At 38.0% G+C, this 22,489-nt stretch overlaps 1 protein-coding gene across 4 annotated transcripts; it reads right to left on the bottom strand.

Moving 5' to 3' along the window:
• Nucleotides 1-913: 913 nt before the first annotated feature.
• Nucleotides 914-19,342, bottom strand: tiparp (TCDD-inducible poly(ADP-ribose) polymerase). 4 transcript variants are annotated; one of them, XM_060834817.1, is made up of 6 exons: nucleotides 19,125-19,342; nucleotides 17,438-18,420; nucleotides 8,076-8,241; nucleotides 7,356-7,543; nucleotides 4,161-4,439; nucleotides 914-2,138 (listed from the first exon to the last, which is right to left on the bottom strand). In XM_060834817.1, exons 2-6 carry the CDS (start codon nucleotides 18,379-18,381, stop codon nucleotides 1,691-1,693), a joined length of 2,025 nt encoding a protein of 674 aa, XP_060690800.1. In that variant the 5' UTR covers nucleotides 18,382-18,420; nucleotides 19,125-19,342; the 3' UTR covers nucleotides 914-1,690. The 4 variants fall into 4 exon arrangements, with proteins under 4 accessions (XP_060690800.1, XP_060690799.1, XP_060690801.1 ...); XM_060834816.1 differs by having other exon boundaries at nucleotides 17,438-18,417; XM_060834818.1 differs by lacking the exon at nucleotides 19,125-19,342 and adding an exon at nucleotides 18,658-18,683 and having other exon boundaries at nucleotides 17,438-18,417.
• Nucleotides 19,343-22,489: the final 3,147 nt, after the last annotated feature.

Below are 22,489 nucleotides of genomic sequence, written 5' to 3'. Positions count from 1 at the left end.
AACTCAATTGTTGCTAGCCTAACATTTTTGCATACAGTTTTGGGAAGGTGTAATATCCAGATGTCACTGCCTCAAATAAATTTAAATTTAAAATCACAACACCAGGTTACAGTCCAACAGGGTTATTTGGAAGTACTAGCTTTCACAGCACTGTTCCTTCATCAGGTAGTTGTGGAGTACGATCATAAGACACAATGTATTGTAAAAAAGATCAGTGTCATGCAATTAAAATGATATTGAACAAACCTAGATTGCTGTGGAGTCTTTCATCTCTTAAAACCACTTGCAGCCATTCCACAAGATGAAAGATTGAACAGCAATCTAGGTTTGTTCAATATATCATTTTAATTGTATGACACTGATCTCATGCGATACATTTGGAGTCTTATGAACGTACTCCACAGCTACCTGAAGGAGCAGTGCTCCGAAAGTTAGTACCGCCAAATAAACCGATTGAACTCTAACCTGGCGTGCAATTTTTAACTTGTCAACCCCAGTCCAACACTGGCTCCTCCACATCCTGAATAAACTAACTGAAGTTGTGAAACTGGTTTCCCTACCAACAGTTGCTCCCACAATGCAATGTAAATGATGTTTTCAAGGCTTACCTGACCAAACTTTCAACAACTGAAGCAAATTTGCCCTTAAATCTGGTCAACAAAGCAAGGAGTATGGAGAATCTCAGCCAAATGATTGATATGTTGATCTTCTAAATCTTTGCTTTCAATTTTACATGAAAAACCTCAAACATTAACACTGGCATCTCCAAACCATCACTGCAGGTCGGCATTGTTATTTGAAAGGTTGTGCAGTTTTATCATTACCATTCCTTTATTGTGAACTAAAAGAGAGTAGTAATAAGATTTGAGAGACTAGGAATATAAAATGATATTTGGTACTCACTAATGGGATGTTTTCATTTTTAAACCTTTTATTTCCTCTTGATTTACAAATAATGTATTACACAATGTATCTGTACAGTTCCGGTCTTTCTTACACTGCAATATGTTGGTCTCAATTTATTGGTGGTGAGGAAAATTGAACCAAGAAAATTATTTTAGAAGATTGAGAAGTGAAGAATGCGACAGAGATCAGGAGTGCAGTCACCACAATTTACAGCTCTGAGAAAGGCCCAGTTGGTTCTTTCTCACGGTAAGGACTTCCTTTCTTGTGGTGAATGACATGACTGTTGTGGCAAATTTTATCTACTGCAAGTAAGGTAAGCATAATGCACTTTTCCCTTGTATTTGTGGCAGTTGCTTCACCTCATTGAGATCACAAGTAATGTCTTTCAGTATAAAACTTTGGTTTAAAAAAAGTGCTCAACATTTAATTTCACAACTTCAGCTTCTGACAATTCAAGAATAAAACTGTCGTATTCAGGTCAAGTATACAACTTTCTCAAATACTTCAGAATTAAAAATGGGCAACATGTTTTCTAATATAAATACACACTCACTCATTCACAAACAGAGGCACATTAACATCTGAACATTTTCAAGGCAATGTATTATGCTATTTACACTGGTCAAGGAATTGCAATTGCAGTAGTCTCACATCAGGTGGTAATTTGAGAGAGTCATGTAGTTTACCTGTAAATCTATTTATAAAGACCTCAAAGTCTATAGTGTAGATGAGTTCATTTTAGTATCTCCAGTCTTTCTTTATAATTACTGTTAATCATTGTTCATCAAACAGTGACTGTATTTCCAACATCTTCATACTGAATAATGAAGTAGGGGAAACTTTGGTCATCATTAAAGATGACAAAAATCTGAGGTTCCAGCAGATTATCCACACATGAATCATACAAATCACTGGAAGGGTCAGTAGGAGATTGTGGTGGTGGTCTCCGCATCGAAGGCTTGCCCAATGTGTACTTCCCTATAAGGACTTTTGCTAAGAACATATAATGAACACCTTCTTGTGACTTCTTAGAGAAGTTGTGAGAATAGCTTGCCTTTCTGGCAAAATAGCTGCCCTGTCCAAACATGGTGGCATGTTTTCCACACACCCTGGGGTCAAAATTATGTTTACAGATGGCATCAACCACATCCTGGGAGGTTCCATGAAACAGATGTCTTTCGTTAAGGATCTTGTCCATTTCAGACATCTTTCGTGACATGTACTCCTTTTTCCTGTAGCAAAAACAAAAAGATAATTTACTATATGACATGTGAAGTTTACCTTCTAAAAAGAAAAAGAATAACTAGTGCATCTATGTACAAAATCCATAGCCAAAACCAAGCACATTGGATAAAACCTGTGGCGCACATTCTACTTGTTACAGCACTTTTCCAACAGGAGAGTAAAACAAAGAAAAAAGGATTTAGAATGGTTCCACGCTGCAATGCATCATTCAACAAATTCTCTTCACTTCCTAGGGTGTATTTTAACAACTAAGGCAGAAGGAACTCTAACTGCTAAATGCATACAAGTAGAACCAACCTGCTGGAACTGATGCATGCCTTTTTAAGCTTTTCAATACTGCAATCACAAGTGATCTGTCCTAACTTCTTATCTTGTATTTACCCATATCGCTTAATACCTTTCAACAGAAATTCATCAATCCCAGCTTTAAACTTTTAACTACTGACCCAGGATTAACTGTTGTTTACACAGGAGAAGTCCAAATATCTACCATCCTTTGTGTAACCTCCTGAAAAAGCCCAATTTTTAGGCCATGTTCCCTGGATGTAGATTTTTAAAAATCAATCCTATCAGTTCCCCTGAATGTTTTAAATTTTAATCAAATCCTTTACAAAGTGGATAATGCAACCCTAGCTTATATAGTGTCTCCTCAAAATTTGGGATCCAGGTTTACATTTGAGTAAATCTACTTTGCATTCCCCAATGCCAAAATATGTTTCAAAATATAGGGCCCAGACTGGAAAACAGTGCTTCAAGTGTGGTGTAACTGTAGCTTCCTACATAGTGCAACTTGACTACAAACCTTTGTATTTCAGTTCTCTAAATTAAAAAGGCCAGCCTTTTAGATATATGTTTTACCTAACCATCACATCTGAATGATACACGTCATTTCAGACCTCCATTCAGAATTTGTCAGCATTTAGGAAGTATTATGAACTAGCTGACACAAAGCTTACTACCATTTTTACCAGCTTCAGTTGTCCAGAATTCATTGTTTCAGATAACAGCTGGTTCTTCCCAACTTCCCCAATTTATACTAAAGTTTTGACAAAGATTCATCTGTGGTTTTTGATCCATATTTAGTTAGTGGATTAAAGGGCTGGGCACTGAGAACATGATTCAGTTTTAAAGCAAAGCCTGATTTTCACTTGAAATGTGTTTCCACCAGTAATACTATAACATTGTGTAAATATAGCATTACAGATCCACCCAGTTTTCATTTTCATTGGATTTCAATTCAAAATGAAGGCTTGGTAGTTTCTATAATGGGTGACCAATCTACTATGGCAGTTTTACAGCTAAGCAGCAGATGAAGAATACCAATGCATGCTATCATACCCATTTTTCGCTATAATGTTTGGGCACCTTTATGGCCTGGGTTAAAATCTTCTGCTCTATTCCATTACTATCTAACACTACAAGACTAATTTTCTGACATCATACCATTAACAGTGATCAGGCAAGTATCTCTGCCAAGTGGAAATTCAAAACATTATTCATAACAAGCCAACTGCAAATACTGCAGTACAATCAGATATTGCAGTGAGTCAACAATGTAACTTGGAACAAAGCAACTCAGAAGCTGCAATTAGCATAAAAAGGTAAATCAAGCCACCTCAGAGATTCACTCATACGTTTAGAAACATCACAATTTTAAATACATTTTTGCTACTTAAAAATGCAATTAACTTCTTCAACCAAAAGACAAGCAACTTGACTCAGGGTCAAATCTTTCATCTTCCACTGAATAGATTGGGTATTGTTGAAAAAAGACTGAAATGTCTACTGCTAGTATATGAATTACTTTTGCAAGATCCAAAAGGTTTGTTTATCGTATCTCTACCACAAAATCGAAATGTACAAATCCACTAGTAATAGAACAGGTCACAGGTCAAACACTGCACATCATAAATGCTGAGTTATGTTCTATACTCATCACAGGGACTAGTATTCACAATTCAAATGCAAGTTTAGTGACTGGATAAAACATTTTTGATTCAATTTCTTACCTTTTATATTTTTCCCAAAGATACGGATTTTGTACCCTCAGTATATTTAAAATTCTAAATTTGGTTTCTGGTATTGTTTTGTGGAAAAGATTATATACAGTTCTATAGCTTTTGTCTTCTATGGAAACAGGCACTTGAATAAAATCTTCTGATAGTTCCATTGAAATCCATGTTTCAGGATAGAGTTTTGCATGGGAAGAGATAGCAGGCAAGCTGGCTTGTCGAGCAACTGATCCATCTGGTAATTTTGCAAGACCGCCTAATGTACCAGCTAGAGTCCTAATAAGAAAAAAATAAAAATGGTTAATGCTCTAGTGGCAGCATAAAATAGTTACATATGGAATCATAAAGCACTTTGAATATAATTACTTGTACATTACTCAAATTTTAAAATTGTGTCCAGCATAAAAAAAAAGTACTGGTTTAACCTAAAATATTCCCATCTGCCACATCGGCTGTCTTTATGGGCTCTCAGAATGAAACTTTTTTTTTGAATTATAACAAATCATTCTGGATTTCAATTCAGATTCTCAGCTCATACTCAATTGTAGTTCTAAAAGTGCGCAGCATTGTTGTAGAGATGTTAAAAAGAGGGCCCTTTTGTAACCTTTGATGGTTCAAGTGGACTTTAAAGATTCCCTGGTATTACCTGGAGACAATTAATATTTTTTTCATAATGAAACAATATTAGGCTAGTATTCGTATGATACAGATTATTGGGACACTGATGCAGAATTGTTCTTTGATCTACACATGTAATAACAATTGCCACTCTTCAAAAAGAAAAACTGGCTTATGCATGAAGCACTATATAAATGGATCAGCATGTAGTAGCCATGAAGTTAAGAGTACCCCAGTACTGCTCTTTCCAGTAAAAGTAGAAAGGCGGCTCATTGCAGTATGTTTTTATGCATCAAAACAAGAAGCCAGAAGTTAATAGTACATGCTACATATTCAATATTTACAAAACTTTAAAAATCATCCATAATGTATTGAGAAAGTTGATGAGTGTGAGACAGTGTATACCGTAATGCTAATATTTGACTAATCTCTAAATTGAATCCTGGAATTTTTAAACAGGAGGTCAGTTTTATTACCATTGTATAATGTTTAATACTTAGGGAATCAATTCTTCAACTTAATATTGAAACCATCATTCTTCATTCTGATCACTACCTTTGTAGCTCTCAGAGTAACAAGAAAGGCACATTTCCCTGAAGATTTATTAATCCAACTTCATGGGTTATCCCAAATAGGTTTATAGTACCTTTCACAACCTCATGTTGCAACTGCTTGACAGTTAAAGTATTTTGAAGTGTAGTCACTGTTGTATTGGCAGTCACTTTGCACACAGAATGTTCCCATTTATAGTGATGTGACTGTGACCAATTTGTTTTGAAGTTCTGTTAGTTAATGGAAAGATCTTAAAACAGGATACTGAGAAAAGGCTGTTACTCTGCTTCAACGTAATCCATGGGACCTTTCACCTCCACCTGAAGGCAGACTGAGCCTCTGTATAAATTCCATCTGAAAGATATTGCCTGGGACAATGCAGTAACCTCATTAGTACTATTGCAGAATGTCAACATCAATTGCATGGACTGCACAGTCTCAACTGGATTCCATAAAATTTTGACTTATCAGCAGGAGTGCTTGCCACCCCTGACTCATGGCTGACCCACAGATGGCAGCACAGCACCAGTTAGTTAAACTGGAAACCATGACAGTTATTCTCCCCTCCCAATGCATGCATATACTTAAACATAGTATTGACTCAGGAAATTCAAACCTCAATTATTTGGCTATTTGGTTGCCTACTGTCACTGAATTTATGAAACTCCCTCAATTGTCATTCCAGAATGGCATCTGGACCAGTATAACTTATTAGTTATAGCTCTGCATGCCAGTGAGGGCCAGAGGTTTTGGCAGCTGTCAAAAACTTGTAAAAGCAGACAGGAGTCAGGTAGCCAAAACAGCAAAGATGGAGCCCATTTAGCCCATCATTGCTCTTTACAGCAATGCAGCCAGTTCCTCTACCTTCACTATCTCTGCATAGTTTACCTTCTTCAAAAACAAGTAATCCTGTTTGGAGACATTATGTCATCATGATGGTTTCTCTCTTTTTGCCTGAAAGGCACACATGACAGATCAAAGGTAGTGTTCATCCAGGTTAAAGAAAGTCTGTTTGGAGCCTACAGGTTATTTTTGTAACCATGCCAATAAGGATGTGTGAAAACACTTCACAAGCAAAGACTTACTTTTTTGAAATACTGTAATGACAGCTATTATATGTGTAAACAATAATGGCTCCAGGAACCATGTTACAGAATACTGCAAGTGGAGAAGTAAGAAATAAAACATTTAATGATACACATGAGGCTGGACTCCCCATGTTAATGCTGGAGGTCAGCATTGCCTCTGATAAATTTGCAGAGCAATCAATCGGTTTGTTTTAGACTGTCTGGAGGTTATAAAAGGTGAACAGAGGTGCCAATATGTAGAGAGCAAGAGAGAGCGCGTGAGAGAGCAAGAGCGATTACTTAGATTTATATCAGATGCAGCCAGCTAGGGTTGTGTACCGTGCTCTATAGACTCCTTCAACTATTATTCCACTTGTTGGCATTTGACAATTTTAAATAAAAATGTTTATCTCTGGATATATGCAGTGCTCAATGTCAAAAGAGATCAAAATTAGTTCCATAAAGGGATAGAAAATAACCACAATTTACCACTACTGAATACAACTTCAGCGATATTTGAAGTAAAAGGTTACTAAAACATATCTGGCTGTCATTCAAGTTATTTACATAACCTTTTTGAATATTTTGCAAACTTCACAATTATATAATAATACAAATTTGTCTCTGAAATACAGCTGTCACTGGAGAAATTTTGTTAGAATGGTTTTAACTTTTGGTAACATATCTCCAGCATAAGTGCATACTAATGACTTACACATCAGTAGCCAGTAAATTTGATAGAATATTGAAATTGTGCCAATTCATATGATGAGTCATACAGCCATACTGTGTGAAGTCACCAAATGGATTACTTTAGGAAGGCCAGAGTTCCTCAAGCAAGGTAAATTTGTGTCTTTTTTTAAAAAAAAATGTTTCCATTGGAATATGTAATTTAGGTCACTAACCTAGTCAGACACCATTTTGTTCTGTCAAATAAACTCAGTGCTCAACTTACTGTAAACAAGGTAACAGCAGTACACGAGAGCGAAACAAGGGTCGCCGAGTGATTCGTTGCCGAGTGCCGAATACAGCATTCTGCTGAAAGCCCTCCATTAAATTCAGAATATATCTATTTTGCTGCATAACGAAGCAGATCTCACTCATTCCGCGGGATGAGGCTTCCTCAATACACTGAACAACGGCCTAGAAATTACAAATTAATACAATTTTTAACAACGAGAAACAATGTTACCAACACTGAGATAGAAACCATTTTCTGTACTGAACATTAGTTTTAACTTTGAAAAAGTGCTCAGATCTTAATATCAGTTATGTTCTGAACTGCTGATACTTTGATTTTGTTATATGTGTATCTCTTTCTTGACAGGTTCGTATATCACAGTATAAGCTTTTGAGTGAAGGCTTGTTGTCTCACAAACCTTGCTGTTTTGTAGTTTATCTAATTTATTCAAAATATTTCATTATTTACAGTTTTAAGCAAAGATTAACATTTTCATACAATAAAATACATAAAAGAAAGAAATATCATGGACTTTTCAATTGCTCTTTTAGCACAATTTACTTTCATACACAGGAACAGAACGTAGAGTTTGCTACAATCTAAACATTTTAATGTTGTCATTTTAATGATGTAACAATTACAGTTTTCAGCAATTTGATCCCTAGACAATCTGTATTACAACGATTGGCAAACATGACAGCCATTTCATTTTACCTCAGAATACTCTCTCCATCCAAAGTGTTCCCTGCAATAGTACTTCCAAACTGTGTGGAATTGAGAGTTGGAACTTGCCAAGGAAACAGTGGACAATCTCCTCACTTGGTTGAATTCTGCATCATAAACTGTCATCAAGTTAAAATCCAGTGAGAAAACACGACCCCTGAGAAAACAATAAAAATATGAATTACCATTCCTGGGAATATTACATTATTTCTAATTTATAGATTAGACAAAAGATTAAAATCAAAATCTTTGCGAAGTTTGTAAATCAGAATACTTTTCATGCCAGTGATCTTAACAATCAAAGTTCATTAGAAAAGAAATCCAGCCTACAAATGCAGATTTTCTCTTCTAATGCAAAAAGTTCCATAAACAATCTAATGTTGTATAAAAATGCAAATATTAAAGAGCATGATTGATTTAGTATCATTCATTAGACTACATGAAATAATTGCAATGCAACACAATAAATACAATCTTGAGACAAAAATGGTATCATCCAGCTGTCTTAAGTCATAGAGCTGTAGACTTTGGATTCCAGACTTTGGATTCTTTGACAACCAAACATACATACTTGTATAGTTAAGTCATACCTTTGATGTCCTGAATTCAATTCTAAATAGTTGCACATGTAAGTTGAAAGATAGGCAGCAGTTTGAACCAGGCAGCCATTTGTTTTCAGTATTGGTAAGCTGCAAAATGCAAAACCCATAACCATCTGCAGTACAAATGTTCAACAGATGATAAAGTCTGCTAGCAATAAGCTGTGACTATACTGTATGAAATACAAGCTACTAACTGCTGAATATATAAAAATTTGTTTATCGTTTCTACCAAGATTTTCAGAAAGTTGAAACTGTAAATCCAGAAAAAAAATTATATTATGTTCAAAGTAAAACTACTTATGAATGTTAAATTTAGATGAAAGCCAATCTCTGTTTTCACTATTGATGCCATCAAGGAAACATATTGGGGGTGAAATTTGTCATGGGAAGTAGCTCAAAATGTTATCCTTTTAGAATAGATTTGGTTAATGCCAATCTCATCTTCCCCAGGTTTTAACTTGGATTGGTGTGCTCCTACTGCTAATAGTTTGTTTACAAATGGAAAATTAGTCACTTTCCACGACTAACAAGTTAGTAACTTAGTGCCCACATTCGACTGCATACAGGATAGACTGGTTCTTTGAATGGGTGTCGTACCACCTAGCTGATTCAGCAGGTTGGATCTGGTCCTGTGAAAAAATGTTCAAACGACTATGTCTGGAAGAAGCCATTCACACATCCCAATACTAAGTATGTATCAACCATTCTTGGCCAGGAAATGAGAGGATGCCTGGAGCTCATCCTGGCTCAGGAAAGCATGCCAAGAAAACCACTTTTCATTAGAACTAAGCTTGTTAACAATTGCTCTTCTGTTCCTGAGCACTGAATGTTGTAAAACTACATTTGCACATAGCAGAATAACAATGTGTGTAGTAGTACATGAAGTCAAAAGTATTTCAAGGAGATTTAAGAGGTAGGAGGTAATCAAAAAGAGCATGGTCACCATATTAAGTGAATGAAGTGCTTCCATCCATGTCTGAACAGGCAGTGAATGGATTTTGCAATGAGTGCCTGTAAAGATCTTATCTAACCATTAGGCAAGGCACAGGTGCTGAAAAAAAAAGCACAAAAAACTGACTCGAGAAAACTACAACTTTAGAAAACAGTTTATCAATAAAACCAGGCAATTGAAGTTTATGGTGTAGGCTGAACACACTAGCATGGGTAAAGGATTAATTCGCAAATAGGAAACTATAAATATAAATGGCTCATGTTCAGGTTGACAAGATGCGGTGAATGAACTAAGAGAGAGATCAGTGCTGTGCCCTCAACTATTTACAAATGCATAGCTTTGGCAGATGGAGTTAGTCATATGGAGATAGAAAAGTGTGAAATTGTCCACTTTGGCAAGAATAGAAAAGTGCATATAATTTAAAATCAAGACATTGTAGCATTTTGAGGTGCACAAGAATCTGGGTTTCCTGTACATGAAAGCAAGTGTCTAGGAATTCAAATTTTAAACACTTGTTTATTAGAAACATGGAATATACAATATTCATTTGGGCATTGGTAAAATTTAGAGTACTGTGCAAAGTTTTGGTCTCCTGTCATTTAGACAAGGCTCACTTAACTGATTCCTGGAAGAGAATTATCTTATGATAGGTTGAGTCTGCATCAACTGAAGTTAAGAATGAGAGGTATTCTTGAAACATACAAGAATCTGAGGAGACCTGACAAGCTAGATGCTGAAAGGATGATTTCCTTTATGGGAGATAACAGTATTCTGCTATTCTTAAAGGCCTCTCCCATGCAAGATGAAGTGAGGAGACATTTTTTTCCACAAGGTCAAGAGTATGTGAAACTCCCACAGAACAGTGAAGACAGAATACTTGAGATTTTTTTTTTAAAAAAGGCAGAGGTAACAGATTCACATTTAAACAAGGGAATTAAAGGATAGAGGTAGACAGTTGTGAAGTTGAGGCCACAATCAGATCAGCGATATAGTCGAGTAGGCAAGGAGCCAAATCATATGTGTTTGTATTTCACGTGATCGACTATTTATTTCACTTAAGCAAAGCAACCTGGATCAGAATGGCTTCTAAGGAAGTTTTCCTACTCCTGCTCTTTAGTTGTAATAGAGGCAAATTTTCATCCACTTTGGTAATATAGTAAATGGCAAAAATGAGATTCCACTGTTTTCTAATGAAAAATTTCACAAATTCATACTCAGCTCTAAACATAGTAATCAGTAATCCTGGTGTAGAATTCTCACCAATATCCCAGCTGATGAATCAACTCAGCAAGTTTAGGAATATTTTCATTGGGAAAAATATGCAGCAACTTGTTAATGTTGAGGTATAAGACAAAAGAAATCACAGGACATTAAGCTCCCAATAAAATTTGCTTTATCTGAATCAGATCATTGGCCAATAAAATGGTTTGCACCAGAGCAAATAATATCTTTGAGGAATCTTGAAGAAAAACAACTTGAAAATTGTAAAAATTGCAAGCTTGCTTTTATGGCTATTAGGATACTAGTTCAGAATTCATGCCTGTTCCAGAAACTTCACCTAATTAAACACCCCAGTGGAGGCAACACCCCTTCAACCACAGTCATAGAAGTGGGTGAAAGTTCACTTAAGCATGTAAAGACTTGAAAGCTTATAGTATTTTCCACACGACAGACATCCCCACATCACATATCAAGACTATCGATTTTAAAAATGATGTTGCATTTTTCTTAAAGGCAAGTCATAGTTATTTCAAAATAGTGCTGTAAAGTGCTGCAATCTTCTTCAGTCATCATATTTACAGCCACTGCTTCAAGCTTGCTTGATTCTCAGAAACACAAATAACATCAACAGTCTCACCCGAGCGTCTTCTAAAATGATGATTTGTTACATTTGTAAAAAAAAACACAACTGATCTCATTTCAACCCTGATGAGCAATTTCCAAGAAACCCTCTTTAAACTTGGATTTAACAAATCTTCCATGAGTCAAAACTTTTCAGCTCTATTGCAACAATATTGAGAGAAATAGGAGGATAAATCATCAACTGTTGGCTGCTTGAACCATTACTGAGAACAGAATATGTTGACTTTTACTGAATTTTGCTCTTATTTATGGTTGAAATCTTTATTCTGGATATTCATTACACAAATAAAAATAATGTCTATTAACAGGGAATTAGGATAAACTTGTCATTTTATGGCAAAGAAACTGAAATAAATAATTTTTAAAACTTGGATACTAACAAACACATTTAATCTTAATGAATTTAGAGAATTCTAACATAGCTGACATAAGAAAAGCCCCACACTGAATGCAATCAGTTAGTGAAGATATTTCCCATAATGGAAGTACCAAAGAAGCCAGGAATGTCAGGCATTCCATTTATGGTGTACTGTGCACTTTATCTCAGCCAGGGCATCACTAGTACTGTCAATCTAAACTAAGGAATGAGAGAATTAGCCTAGTTTCTCACTCTTAAGCATTATCCAATGACCATCAATAGGATTTGTTGCACATAAAGACATCATATGATGGGAAAATTAGTTGTTTGGTGCTTTTTCTTTGTAGAGTATGGGACAAATACTCATTAAAATGATTAAATCACAATGATGTGAGGCATTGGATAATGAACAGAGAACAATTGCTGGAAGATGATTCAAACGTCTTGTTGCTGGGAGAAAACTGCAGGAAAAAAGTCAGAAGGGATATGAGGAAATGAACACAATAAAATGATGCCACCATTTAAAAAAATACAAGTCTAATTTCGAATTAGCTCATTTCAGTTTTGACAGATCATGACAGCTGCATAGTCAACATTTTATTGTTTTTAGCTGAGGTGTCTCAAGGTTATTTCTATTCCTGAAAAAACAATAGAAACTTTAAGTCTTGTGTTCTCAGCTGTTTCTAACCAAACAAATCCTATTTACATAACCATTCAGCCATTGTGACATTGTCAACCTGATGACATTACCACTACATGCAACATTAGAAAGCAGCCAGTTCAGTCAAGCAAAATAAAAGGTTGTTGTAGATCATGCATATTTCACAAAAATATTTTGCCGCAAAATTCAAAAGTAGGCTTCACATAGAAGTATTTAATGATGTTAGCTCATTTAAAACTGTAGAAATACTAGGATTGCATATAGAACAGTTGTTTTGCAATCACCCTTTCTGCTTGAGGTAATGGTACAGTTCCTTCTCAGAAGGATGTAAAACAGACACTATGATTATGGTAAAATCTCAGTTTGTTCGAAATATTTAGCAACAACATTCTCCCTGCTTCCTCATTTTCCATCATTCAACTGCCATCATTAATTAAGATTACCTAATTGATTAAAATCTCAAACCTGGGCCAGAAGGTTGGTTGCAGGCTCAAGCCTCACATTCTGGTCAGAAATGACAATGTTGAGCCTTCAGTGACACTTGAGGGTATGGCATAATGACAGATTACTGTTTCTTAGATTAGAGAATAAATCATGGTTCTGGTTGTCTGTTTTGATGAATACTAAAAAGTCCTTGTGGCACTACAAGAACAACAAAGTAGTTCTTCCAGTGTTATATCCAACATTTCTCAGTCAAGCACTAACTGATCATTCATTTCAAAGTTCATTTGTGGAGCAAGTAGCTGCTACCTTGTCATTGTGCTTTATATAAGAAATTATACCAATGCATTCAGCTTTTGTCCTCAGACTCAATGGGTGGTATAAAGATAATGGAAAGTTTCAGAGCATGGCTTAAATAAAGATTTCCAGCTTAAAGTATCTTACTCACTCAGGTAAGCTTAGTAAGTTGTATTTATTTGAAACATGCAATTTCAACCAGATTTGAATGATATAAACGCAACAGTTAAAGGGCTCAATTCTCTTTCTGATGATGCACTGTGGATGACAAGATTCTTATGTATAAATCACACAAAGGTGCAGCAAGGTTAGACATTGGGTCCGTTATTTTACTAGAGAAAAGTAGATCTATGGACAAATTGCCAAATCAATGAATGCTGATTCTCTGCATACATTCAATAAACAAAGCTGAACCATTTCCTGGACAAGGACAGGCCACATCTTATAAAAGATAGACTATCATGTAGTAAAGTGTCATCAGTCTGATCTCCTGAATAGGTTTTCCTCATCTTAAAGTGTCGTAGATCTATATAGATCCCCATCACCAATTCCAAACCCCTCATCTTCCAAAATGGCTGTGGGGCTTTAACCTTCCCCCATATGGTTCCTCGTAGGTAGTGGGCTAGCAAGGGTCTAATCCTGATGCATCAGCATGTGGAAGGCATGTTCAACCATGTAACAATAAATACTTATATAGCGTCTTTCATGTAGCAAGAGTTTCCAAGGTGCTTCAGAGATATTAGAAAACAAATTGATAACCAGCCATATACAAAGGTATGTTAGGGCAAACTGTTTGATTAAGGAGTGTCTTTAGGTGGAAATGCAGAAAGAAAATGCAGAGATTTAGGGAGAGAATTCAAGAGTTTACAGCCTTAGTAACTGAATGTGCATTGCCAGTAGTTTGGCAATTATACCAGAAATGCTAAAGAGGTCAGAGTTAAGCAGTAGAGGTAGATTGGAGGGTTGGGGCTGCTGAAAATGATTAGAGATTTCACAACAGGCAAGTCATTCAAGGAATTTTAAATTAATGGTGGAAATTTAGAGCGGAGGGGTTATTTAACTGGGAAGTATTGTATACTACTGAGCATAGGTTTGTTGAGTGAGCATGGCTTGGTATGAATTAGAAGAGGTAATAGATTTTGGATGACCTTAAGACTATATTGAATTTAAAATGAGAGCTCAGGTAAGCTTGGTCTTTCCCTTATGTCAACTTTGTGTATTTGTAAGAAAATAATGATGCTGAGAATTTTTCATGTTAAATCCTCCAAATAAAAACAGATGTTGCTTATGATGGGTCAGTTTGGTGTACAGTATATCAATAGCATAGCAAATGCTCAGTTACTTTTTCAACAGTACAGCTTATTGCAAAGTGTTGACTCCTTTGTTCAGATATGCCTCTGTAGTTTAATTATACTTTCTACTTTATGCTATACTAAAGTTTCCAAAATTATAGCAGGAATTCACTTCTACCTCAGCTTGTATTTGATCTTTTGAAATGGCTCAGAGCCATTCTCAGATTTCCTATTGAGCCCAACACAAAGATAACTGTCAGAATTCTAATTGGTTAGAGACGAGCAATTGATGAGGCTAGTGATTCATACTGCTCAGTTGTATCCTGAATATTATTTTGTTACTGCCTACAGCACTAATCCATATGGCAATTGTGAAAACAGGCTTCCATTAAAAGTGTTTTTCTTTTTAACAAGCAAAACTGACAAAACAAACTTAGCAAATCTACATACAGATCAATTCCATAAAACTTTTAAAAAGACAAGTATTTAAGATCTGCTAAGAGTCCTCATTCACTATCCTTTAACCAAACACAAGCTGCATATAGATACAGAAAATGTGACTGGTACAATAAAGGTTAAGATATTTGTACTACTTCAGGCTCAAGAATATTGGAGGAATGTTTTGTCTACTTTCCATGTCACGTTAAGGTAATCTTATATTGCAGTGAACACACAATCTTAAAAAAAAAGCAATGTTCTGGTCCAGGTGTTTATTCAAAAATAATTGTCATTAATAAGCACCATTTTTCAGAAAAGGCTCAAAATAAAAAAAAACTCCAATGTACATATAATACTCAACTAGTATTAGCAGTATTTAGAAATGACTGTATTAGTATTTTAAACTGGTCACTAGCAACCACTAATGCATCACATTGTGGAATTGAAGAGTTGATTTTGCGTCCTACAAATTCCACCTGTAAGAAAGGAAATTTCATGCAAGATCTTAACTCACCCATTAGCTTTTCCAAAGACAAGCATCTCAAATGTTGATTTTTGAAAAGTTAAACAAGCTGTGTTTTTAGGAACTAATTTATCCAAGATTAGGTTCAATGACAAGGCATGACTGGAACACAATCGATTTAATACTGTACTGATTAGAATACACTATCTCTTGCTAAATCACAGCAAGTCTAGTCTTCCTAATGTATAAAAATTACAATGCAAGTAGATAGGTGGCAATATCTATTTACAATTAAAGCCAATTGATAATTTATGTCAGGAAAGATCTCTCAATAATTCTAAAAAGTGCAATTCAGGTCACCCTTAAAATACTAATCCTGGAGTTCATATTAGACACATTATAAATCAACAAATATTTTTCCAGCAAAAAATTGAATTGCATCTATTGTGCCATTAGGTTATGCAACAATTTCAATAATCGAGAAATACTTGTAGTTTCAGTTTTCATTACAATACACACAAGGAAATATGATTGTCCAGTCATAATTGAAGACCATCCAACTATCCCCAAAACACTCAAGTATCAGTATTAATCACAAAATTGTCACTGAATTAATCAATCAATCTAAGGAGGCTCACATTTCATACACACCATACTAAACAATTACTGTGGATTATAGTATTGTTACATTTATATCTACCACAAAGTGATAGAAAGTAAATGTGCACCCAGTAACTACACATGATTTATTAGAAACTCATTCTTCTGGAGCTGCTTCATGACATGGCAGAAGGGGAATAGGGTGTGAGATATTGAATTATCCCAATTGCTCTTCATGGATACAAGTAGCCAGAATAAAGGCAATTTTGACAGAGACCTAGGAGCAAGTCAGGTGCGCCCCTCCCAGTGAACAATTTTGCAATAAGAAGAAACAAAATTTTTTAAAATGCAGATGCTGTAAAACAGGAACAAAAACAGAAATTGCTGGAAAAGCTCAGCAGGTGCAGCAGTCTCTGTAAAGAGACAGAGTCAGGTCTGGGTCTGAGGAAAGGTCACCGAACCCAAAACATTAAGTCTGATTTCTCCTCAGATGCTGCAAGACCTGCTGAGCTTTTTCAGCATTTTCTGAGTTCAAAACAAAAGCTTCACTTTAGCCTTCTAGTAGCAGTGAGCAAAAATTCCAAAATTCTCCAGTGCTCAGAAGGGTCATTACAAGCCACTCAGTTACTAACAAGATATGATTTATAAACAAGGTTCAAAGTAGAATGGTATGTGCTGGTATAGTACTGACAGCTGTACAAGCCAGCACATTGCATTCTAGAATTTTAAATCTGGAATGCATCACTATGCTTGCATACCATCACTTTTAAGCCATTTCTGTACAAGAATGATACGTTGATCTTATTTTAAAGATTTGCTGAAGGTCAAAACTATGACAGTCAGGTAATCAACAGGTACTTGTTCGAGTAATGCAGACATGTCTAATCAGTTGACTACTGCTGGGTTGCACTCAACCTTTCTGCAAGGGAGGTGCTGAACAGGCAATTTCCTGTGTTCAAACAAATTTTCATTAAAGCTAGGTTACCCACAAATGATTAACAGCACTAACCAATAGTGTGGTAACCATGCAAGCAATGTGCAGCACTAACTTGTTTACAAGTATTTTGGAAGGGCGCAGCATGCTGTTATCTGCATCTTGTTACTAGGGAAACACAACATCATAATAGAACTGGGCTTCTCTTCCCACTGAAATTCAACAGACATTCAAGCCAGCTCCTTTATGGGTGCCTCACCTTTATCAAAAAAGTGTTTTTTTAAAATTGTATTTACTCAGACAGCTTTCCATCTACCTTTTCCATGGAAATGATCAAATTCAAATAAAGACTTTTTTATTGCCAATTTCAGCACTTTAAAATTTTGAACATTATAAGAACTTTTCAAAACAAGATAAACAAAAAAAAAAGGTACCCTGCCTCTGTTACTTACTGGTATTGAAGTTTGACTTGGTCATTTTCAGGATTGCAGTACAGTCTTTCTAAATGTTCTTGTGCATCATCAGACAGGGCCTGCCAAGTCTGAGTTACTATATTTCTCAGCTGCCAGTGATAAGGCAGAACTGTGTGATGTTTCAGACAGTCATTCCCATAAACACAAATTCCCTGCAAAAATTCATCACATATCTCTATTCCATCTTCCTGATGAGTGTGATACTGTAACTGAGTCAAAAGATCAAAGACAAGGTCAATCGATGCCTCCTCGCTCTTATCCTGAAAAATGCCAGTCTTTACATCTTTCTCGGCCTTCACATTGGGCAGTAGGTCGTGAGAGGGGGAGCTCTGACAGAAGTTGTTGACATGCGGCTGGGCTGTGTTGTTACAGCGCTCCGTGGTGATAGCATCTTGGGCGGAATAGCAAGTTGGGTTCTGGAATAGCAAGTTTGCAGCCGTGGAGATAATAGCTGATGCTTCTGTGGCAAAGGATCGATCAGCTGGGAGGCCAGTTTCCTGGCCATCGTGTTCCAGCGCCGGCAGCGGCTGCATCTGGCCAGGACTTCCCGCAGATGGCATCAGTGTGGAAACATCATTTCCTGACATCGGGCACGCTCTAGTTTCCTTCGAATCCTTTTTCAAAGGTTCGAACAAACCGGTCCGATTTTCCACACAGCTGCCGCACAGGAACACCCCGTCGCTCAGTTTGTCCGACCGTAACAAGCTGGTGAGGATTAACCCCAGCGCTCGGAGATTCCTCACCTCCAACTTCCTCTGCGCGTGTTTCTTCTTGAGTAAAGTATTGAGGAGCGGCGGCACTCTGCAGGAGAGGGGCAGCTCCGAGGGGCACCTCCCCGCTGCCGCTCTGGAGCACTCCGGCTCAGGGAGAGGCAGCCGAGCGCCGGCCGGCCGTGCGCCACACAAATGTAAACTCTTCTCCATACTGCGGTCACTGTTCACGACCCCGGACTCACTGACCTGCTGACAAAAAGACCCGCAGTCAGTCATTCAACAAGTTTGGCTTTTCTTTTAAATTCCCCTCCTCCCTCTCCGCCTCCCTCTCTCGATTAAATGGTGTTCAGTTCAACTAAAGATTGGAATCTCTCAACTCCTCCCCTCTCCCTCCCCAGGACCTGTTCCCCCCCCCCCCCCCCCCCCATCCCCCCTGAGGCACGTAGGGCGAGCTCCCAACAATGCTCAGGATAATTAATCCCAAACCTCGGACGTGCAGAATGGGATGTTCCCAGGAGCTGCGGGCGGGCGGGCACTGCTGAAGGGAGTTCGGGGCGGTTCAGGAATTGGGCGGTTACTCACACAAGTCCAGTTCAGCAACTTCACGGCAAATCGCCCTGAACTTCCCCGCACCAAGAGCTTTATTCAGCAAAAACAAAACTAAAACAGACCCAACAGCTAACGAACCGCTGCTGGTCGAGCGCTGATTAAATTTAAAAACGCAAACTATATCTGCAGCACACCGATTCTAAACACGTCCATCGACAGGAATCCCAGTCTGATTTTAGAAATGTTAAATATAAATGTTTAGCACCAACGATCGCAATGACCAGGAAGGGTGACAGACTTCAAATCCTCCGGCACTGCAGGGGTGTTTAATAACTCCAGGACTAGGGATTTTCCCACGAAGTTCACCTGAGCAGTTTGTTGGAAGTGACTGAGCGGAGTCCTACCTTGGCCCCCGACCCGTTGAGCGTCAGGCTGGGGGGAGCTGGGAGACGCCGCCGGTGAGAGCATGGAGCGAGGCACCGTTCACGTCGGCCTTGCAAACGGGAGTGAGGACCGCCGCTCTCATCAGGCGCTGTGTTAGAGCGGGGGATGAGCCAGGCTCCACTTTAAGCAGAGCCAGGGAAGGACAGTGTTCACCTCCCACCGCCCAGCTGCCGTCCTTTTAAGTAGCGACGGGGAGGGGGGGTGGTTCGTCACTCGGAGGCTGGGCGGAGTCTCTCAGTGCCTGGTAAAGCTAAACCGTGCGGAGGACTTTCATCTCCAACTCTTAACTTAGCAGGAAATAGCACAAGCTGCTGCTTATTTATTCTGCCTCTAAGCTGTAGCTGCAAGTGTAAAACTGAACTATAAATAAAATGCGCTTGGACTCTTTTGTTTACACTACTGCTTTTTTAAAAAAAATGTTTAATAATGTTAGCACTTGCTCTCTGAGGAATAGCCCTATCTACAGATAGAACGAAGCGGAGTATTGCGCACAAACTCAACTCCACCACAGTTCGCCGGTGGGTCCTGTGAAACGTGACAACACCCTTTATCCCCCCCCCCCCAACCCACTACCACTCAGATCGAGCTCAGGAAGCTCATCTGTTCTTCGCCGCGAAAGGGAAAGTTGTTCCTTGTAGCAATTGTTCGTGAAATAAGGACATTGTGGTCGATTTTAAGAGCGTGAATTTTTCTTGTTACATGTTCGTCTCTGACCGCTACGCTGCGCTGGAGAAGGAACAGGAGGTCAGTAGAATGTACTGTGTCAATCGCAATCTCTTGAAATTGATTTGGAGATGCCGGTGTTGGCTGGGCTGTACAAAGCTAAAAAAAATCACACAGCACCAGGTTATAGTCCAACAGGTTTAATTGGAAGCACTAGCTTTTGGAGCGTTGCTCCTTAATCAGATGGTTGTGGAGGACCATCTTGAAATTGACATCTACCAGGAAAACGTGAAGAAACTATTTCGTATTTATATTCCGCTGTAAAACATGCTCATTAAAGGTAATACAAGATAAGTTAGCCGTGATTCAGGCGATGCAATTTTCGGCACAACGATCAGAGTCAGGACCACCTTTTCTCCGGAGATAAACCTGTACTTCAGTATAGGGAACAAGGTTAATGGTTAAGAGGACTGTAAGGCACAACATGAAAATATAGAGCAGTAAATGTGGGCAGATAGAAATCAGGAAAAGTTTAACGCCGACAATTATAAGAAGAGATGAATAGTGCGAGTTTGAAAACGATGAACTTAGATCCACATAAATCTTATAAATAGCAAAGTTATAAATTTTAGCAAAGCTGTAAAAACATAAGCACTTGTAAGCCTAATTTTTAATAAAGACAAGTTTATAATAGAGGGCAAAGAGTGCTAACGAGACTTTAAAATGATTCCTGCAATGAGAAGAAAAGGTTAGAAATAATGAAGTCCTTGATAGAATATAAACGGTTAACTGATCTAATCGAGACTTTCAAATTAAAGAGGATTGGTAATGCAAACACAATTACAATTTTCACTCATCAGTTAGCAATAAGTAGAATATTTAAATGTAAGATCATCACCAACAGCATCGAGAGAATATGGGGATGAGCAAATAGCCCTTTCAGAGTGTTGGCACAGATACAATTATTCAAATAGCCCTTTCTATGCCAGAAGAATATGTGATTCTGTCATCCCAAGATCAGTGAACTAATTAATGTTTTAATATCTCATCAATCGAATCAATTCAGTGGTCTTCACAGAATTATGGCCAAGACACAAGTTCCACATCCAACATTGGTAGCAATTCACCAAAGTGCTGCCTCTGTGCATCAATATCCTGAGGCCCAATCAACATTCAGCCTTGGTCCTCATTTGCATTTACAATTGAGGATGTAAGTTTGCTGGCTGAACTGAAAGGTTTGTTCTCAGAGGTTTTGTCACCATGCTTGGTAACGTTATCAGTGAGCCTCCAGTGAAGTACTGCCTTGGTCTGTTATGGTGGGTGATATCATTTCCGGTTTTTTTCTCAGAGGTTGGTAAATGGGGTCCAAATCAATATGTTTATTGATTGAGTTCTGGTTTGAATGTCAGGCCTCTAGAAATTCCTGTGTCTGTCTCTGTTTAGCCTGTTCTAGGATGAATGTGTTGTCCCAGTTGAAGAGGTGTTCTTCACCATCTGTGTGTACAGATACTAGTGATTGTTGGTTATGTCTTTTAGTGGCTAGTTGGTGCTCATGTATCCTGGTGGCTAGTTTCCTGCCTGTCTGTCTGACTAAGTGTTTTTTGCAGTCCTTACAGGGTATTTTGTAAATGACATTTGTTTTGCTGGTTTTTGGTACAAGGTCCTTTTGGTTCATCAGTAGCTCTTTCAGTGTGTTGATGGGTTTGTGGCTACCATGATGCCAAGGGGTTGGAGTAGTTTGGTAGTCATCTGAGATGTCTTTGATGTATAGTAGTATGGCTAGAATTTCTGGATACATGAGCACCAACTAGCCACTAAAAGACATGACCAACTATCACTAGTATCCTTACACACTGGCGAAGAAGGATACCACTTTGACTGAGACAACACATTCATCCTCGGACAGGCTAAGCAGTTTCATGCATGGGAATTCCTAGAGGCCTGGCATTCAAACCGGAACTCCACCAATAAATACAGTGATTTGGATCCCATTTACCAATCTTTGAGAAAAAGAAATGGAAATGATATCACCCACTGTAACAGACCTAGACAATAGACAATAGGTGCAGGAGTAGGCCATTCTGCCCTTTGAGCCTGCACCACCATTCATTATGATCATGGCTGAGCATGGCTGATCATCCTTAATCAGTAACACAAATCCGACACACAATAGAAAGTGGGACAGAACACCAGTGCTTCACCGGAGGCTCATTGATGATGTTACCGAGCATGGTGACAAAACCTCTGAGAACAAATCTGCCAATTCAGCGAGAAAACTTATGTGAACCTCAACCTGAGCTACAAATCTTCTCAAAAATTGCATTCACAAATGAATTAGAATCATAGAATCTTTGCAGTGTGGAAGGGGCCATTCAGTCCATCGAGTCCAGATTGGCCACCAAAGAACATTCCACCTTGACTGTATCCCTGTAACCCATGTTTCCAATGGCTATTCTACCTAGTCTTCACATCCCTGAACATGAAAAATGATTTCAGCATTGCTAATCCTCCTAACCTGCACATCTTTGGACTGTGGGAGGAAACCAGAGTGCCACGAGGAAACCCGTGCAGACACGGGGCGAATGTGCAAACTCCCACACAGGCAGTCACCCGAGGGTGGAATTGAACTGAGGTACCACTTACTGTGAGTCAGCAATGCTAA

The sequence above is a fragment of the Hemiscyllium ocellatum genome, chromosome 13 (genome assembly GCF_020745735.1).
Source record: "Hemiscyllium ocellatum isolate sHemOce1 chromosome 13, sHemOce1.pat.X.cur, whole genome shotgun sequence".
Classification (NCBI taxonomy): domain Eukaryota; kingdom Metazoa; phylum Chordata; class Chondrichthyes; order Orectolobiformes; family Hemiscylliidae; genus Hemiscyllium; species Hemiscyllium ocellatum.
The sequence above is the reverse complement of the archived record's forward strand: the minus strand, read 5'-3'. Positions and strand labels throughout refer to the sequence as shown.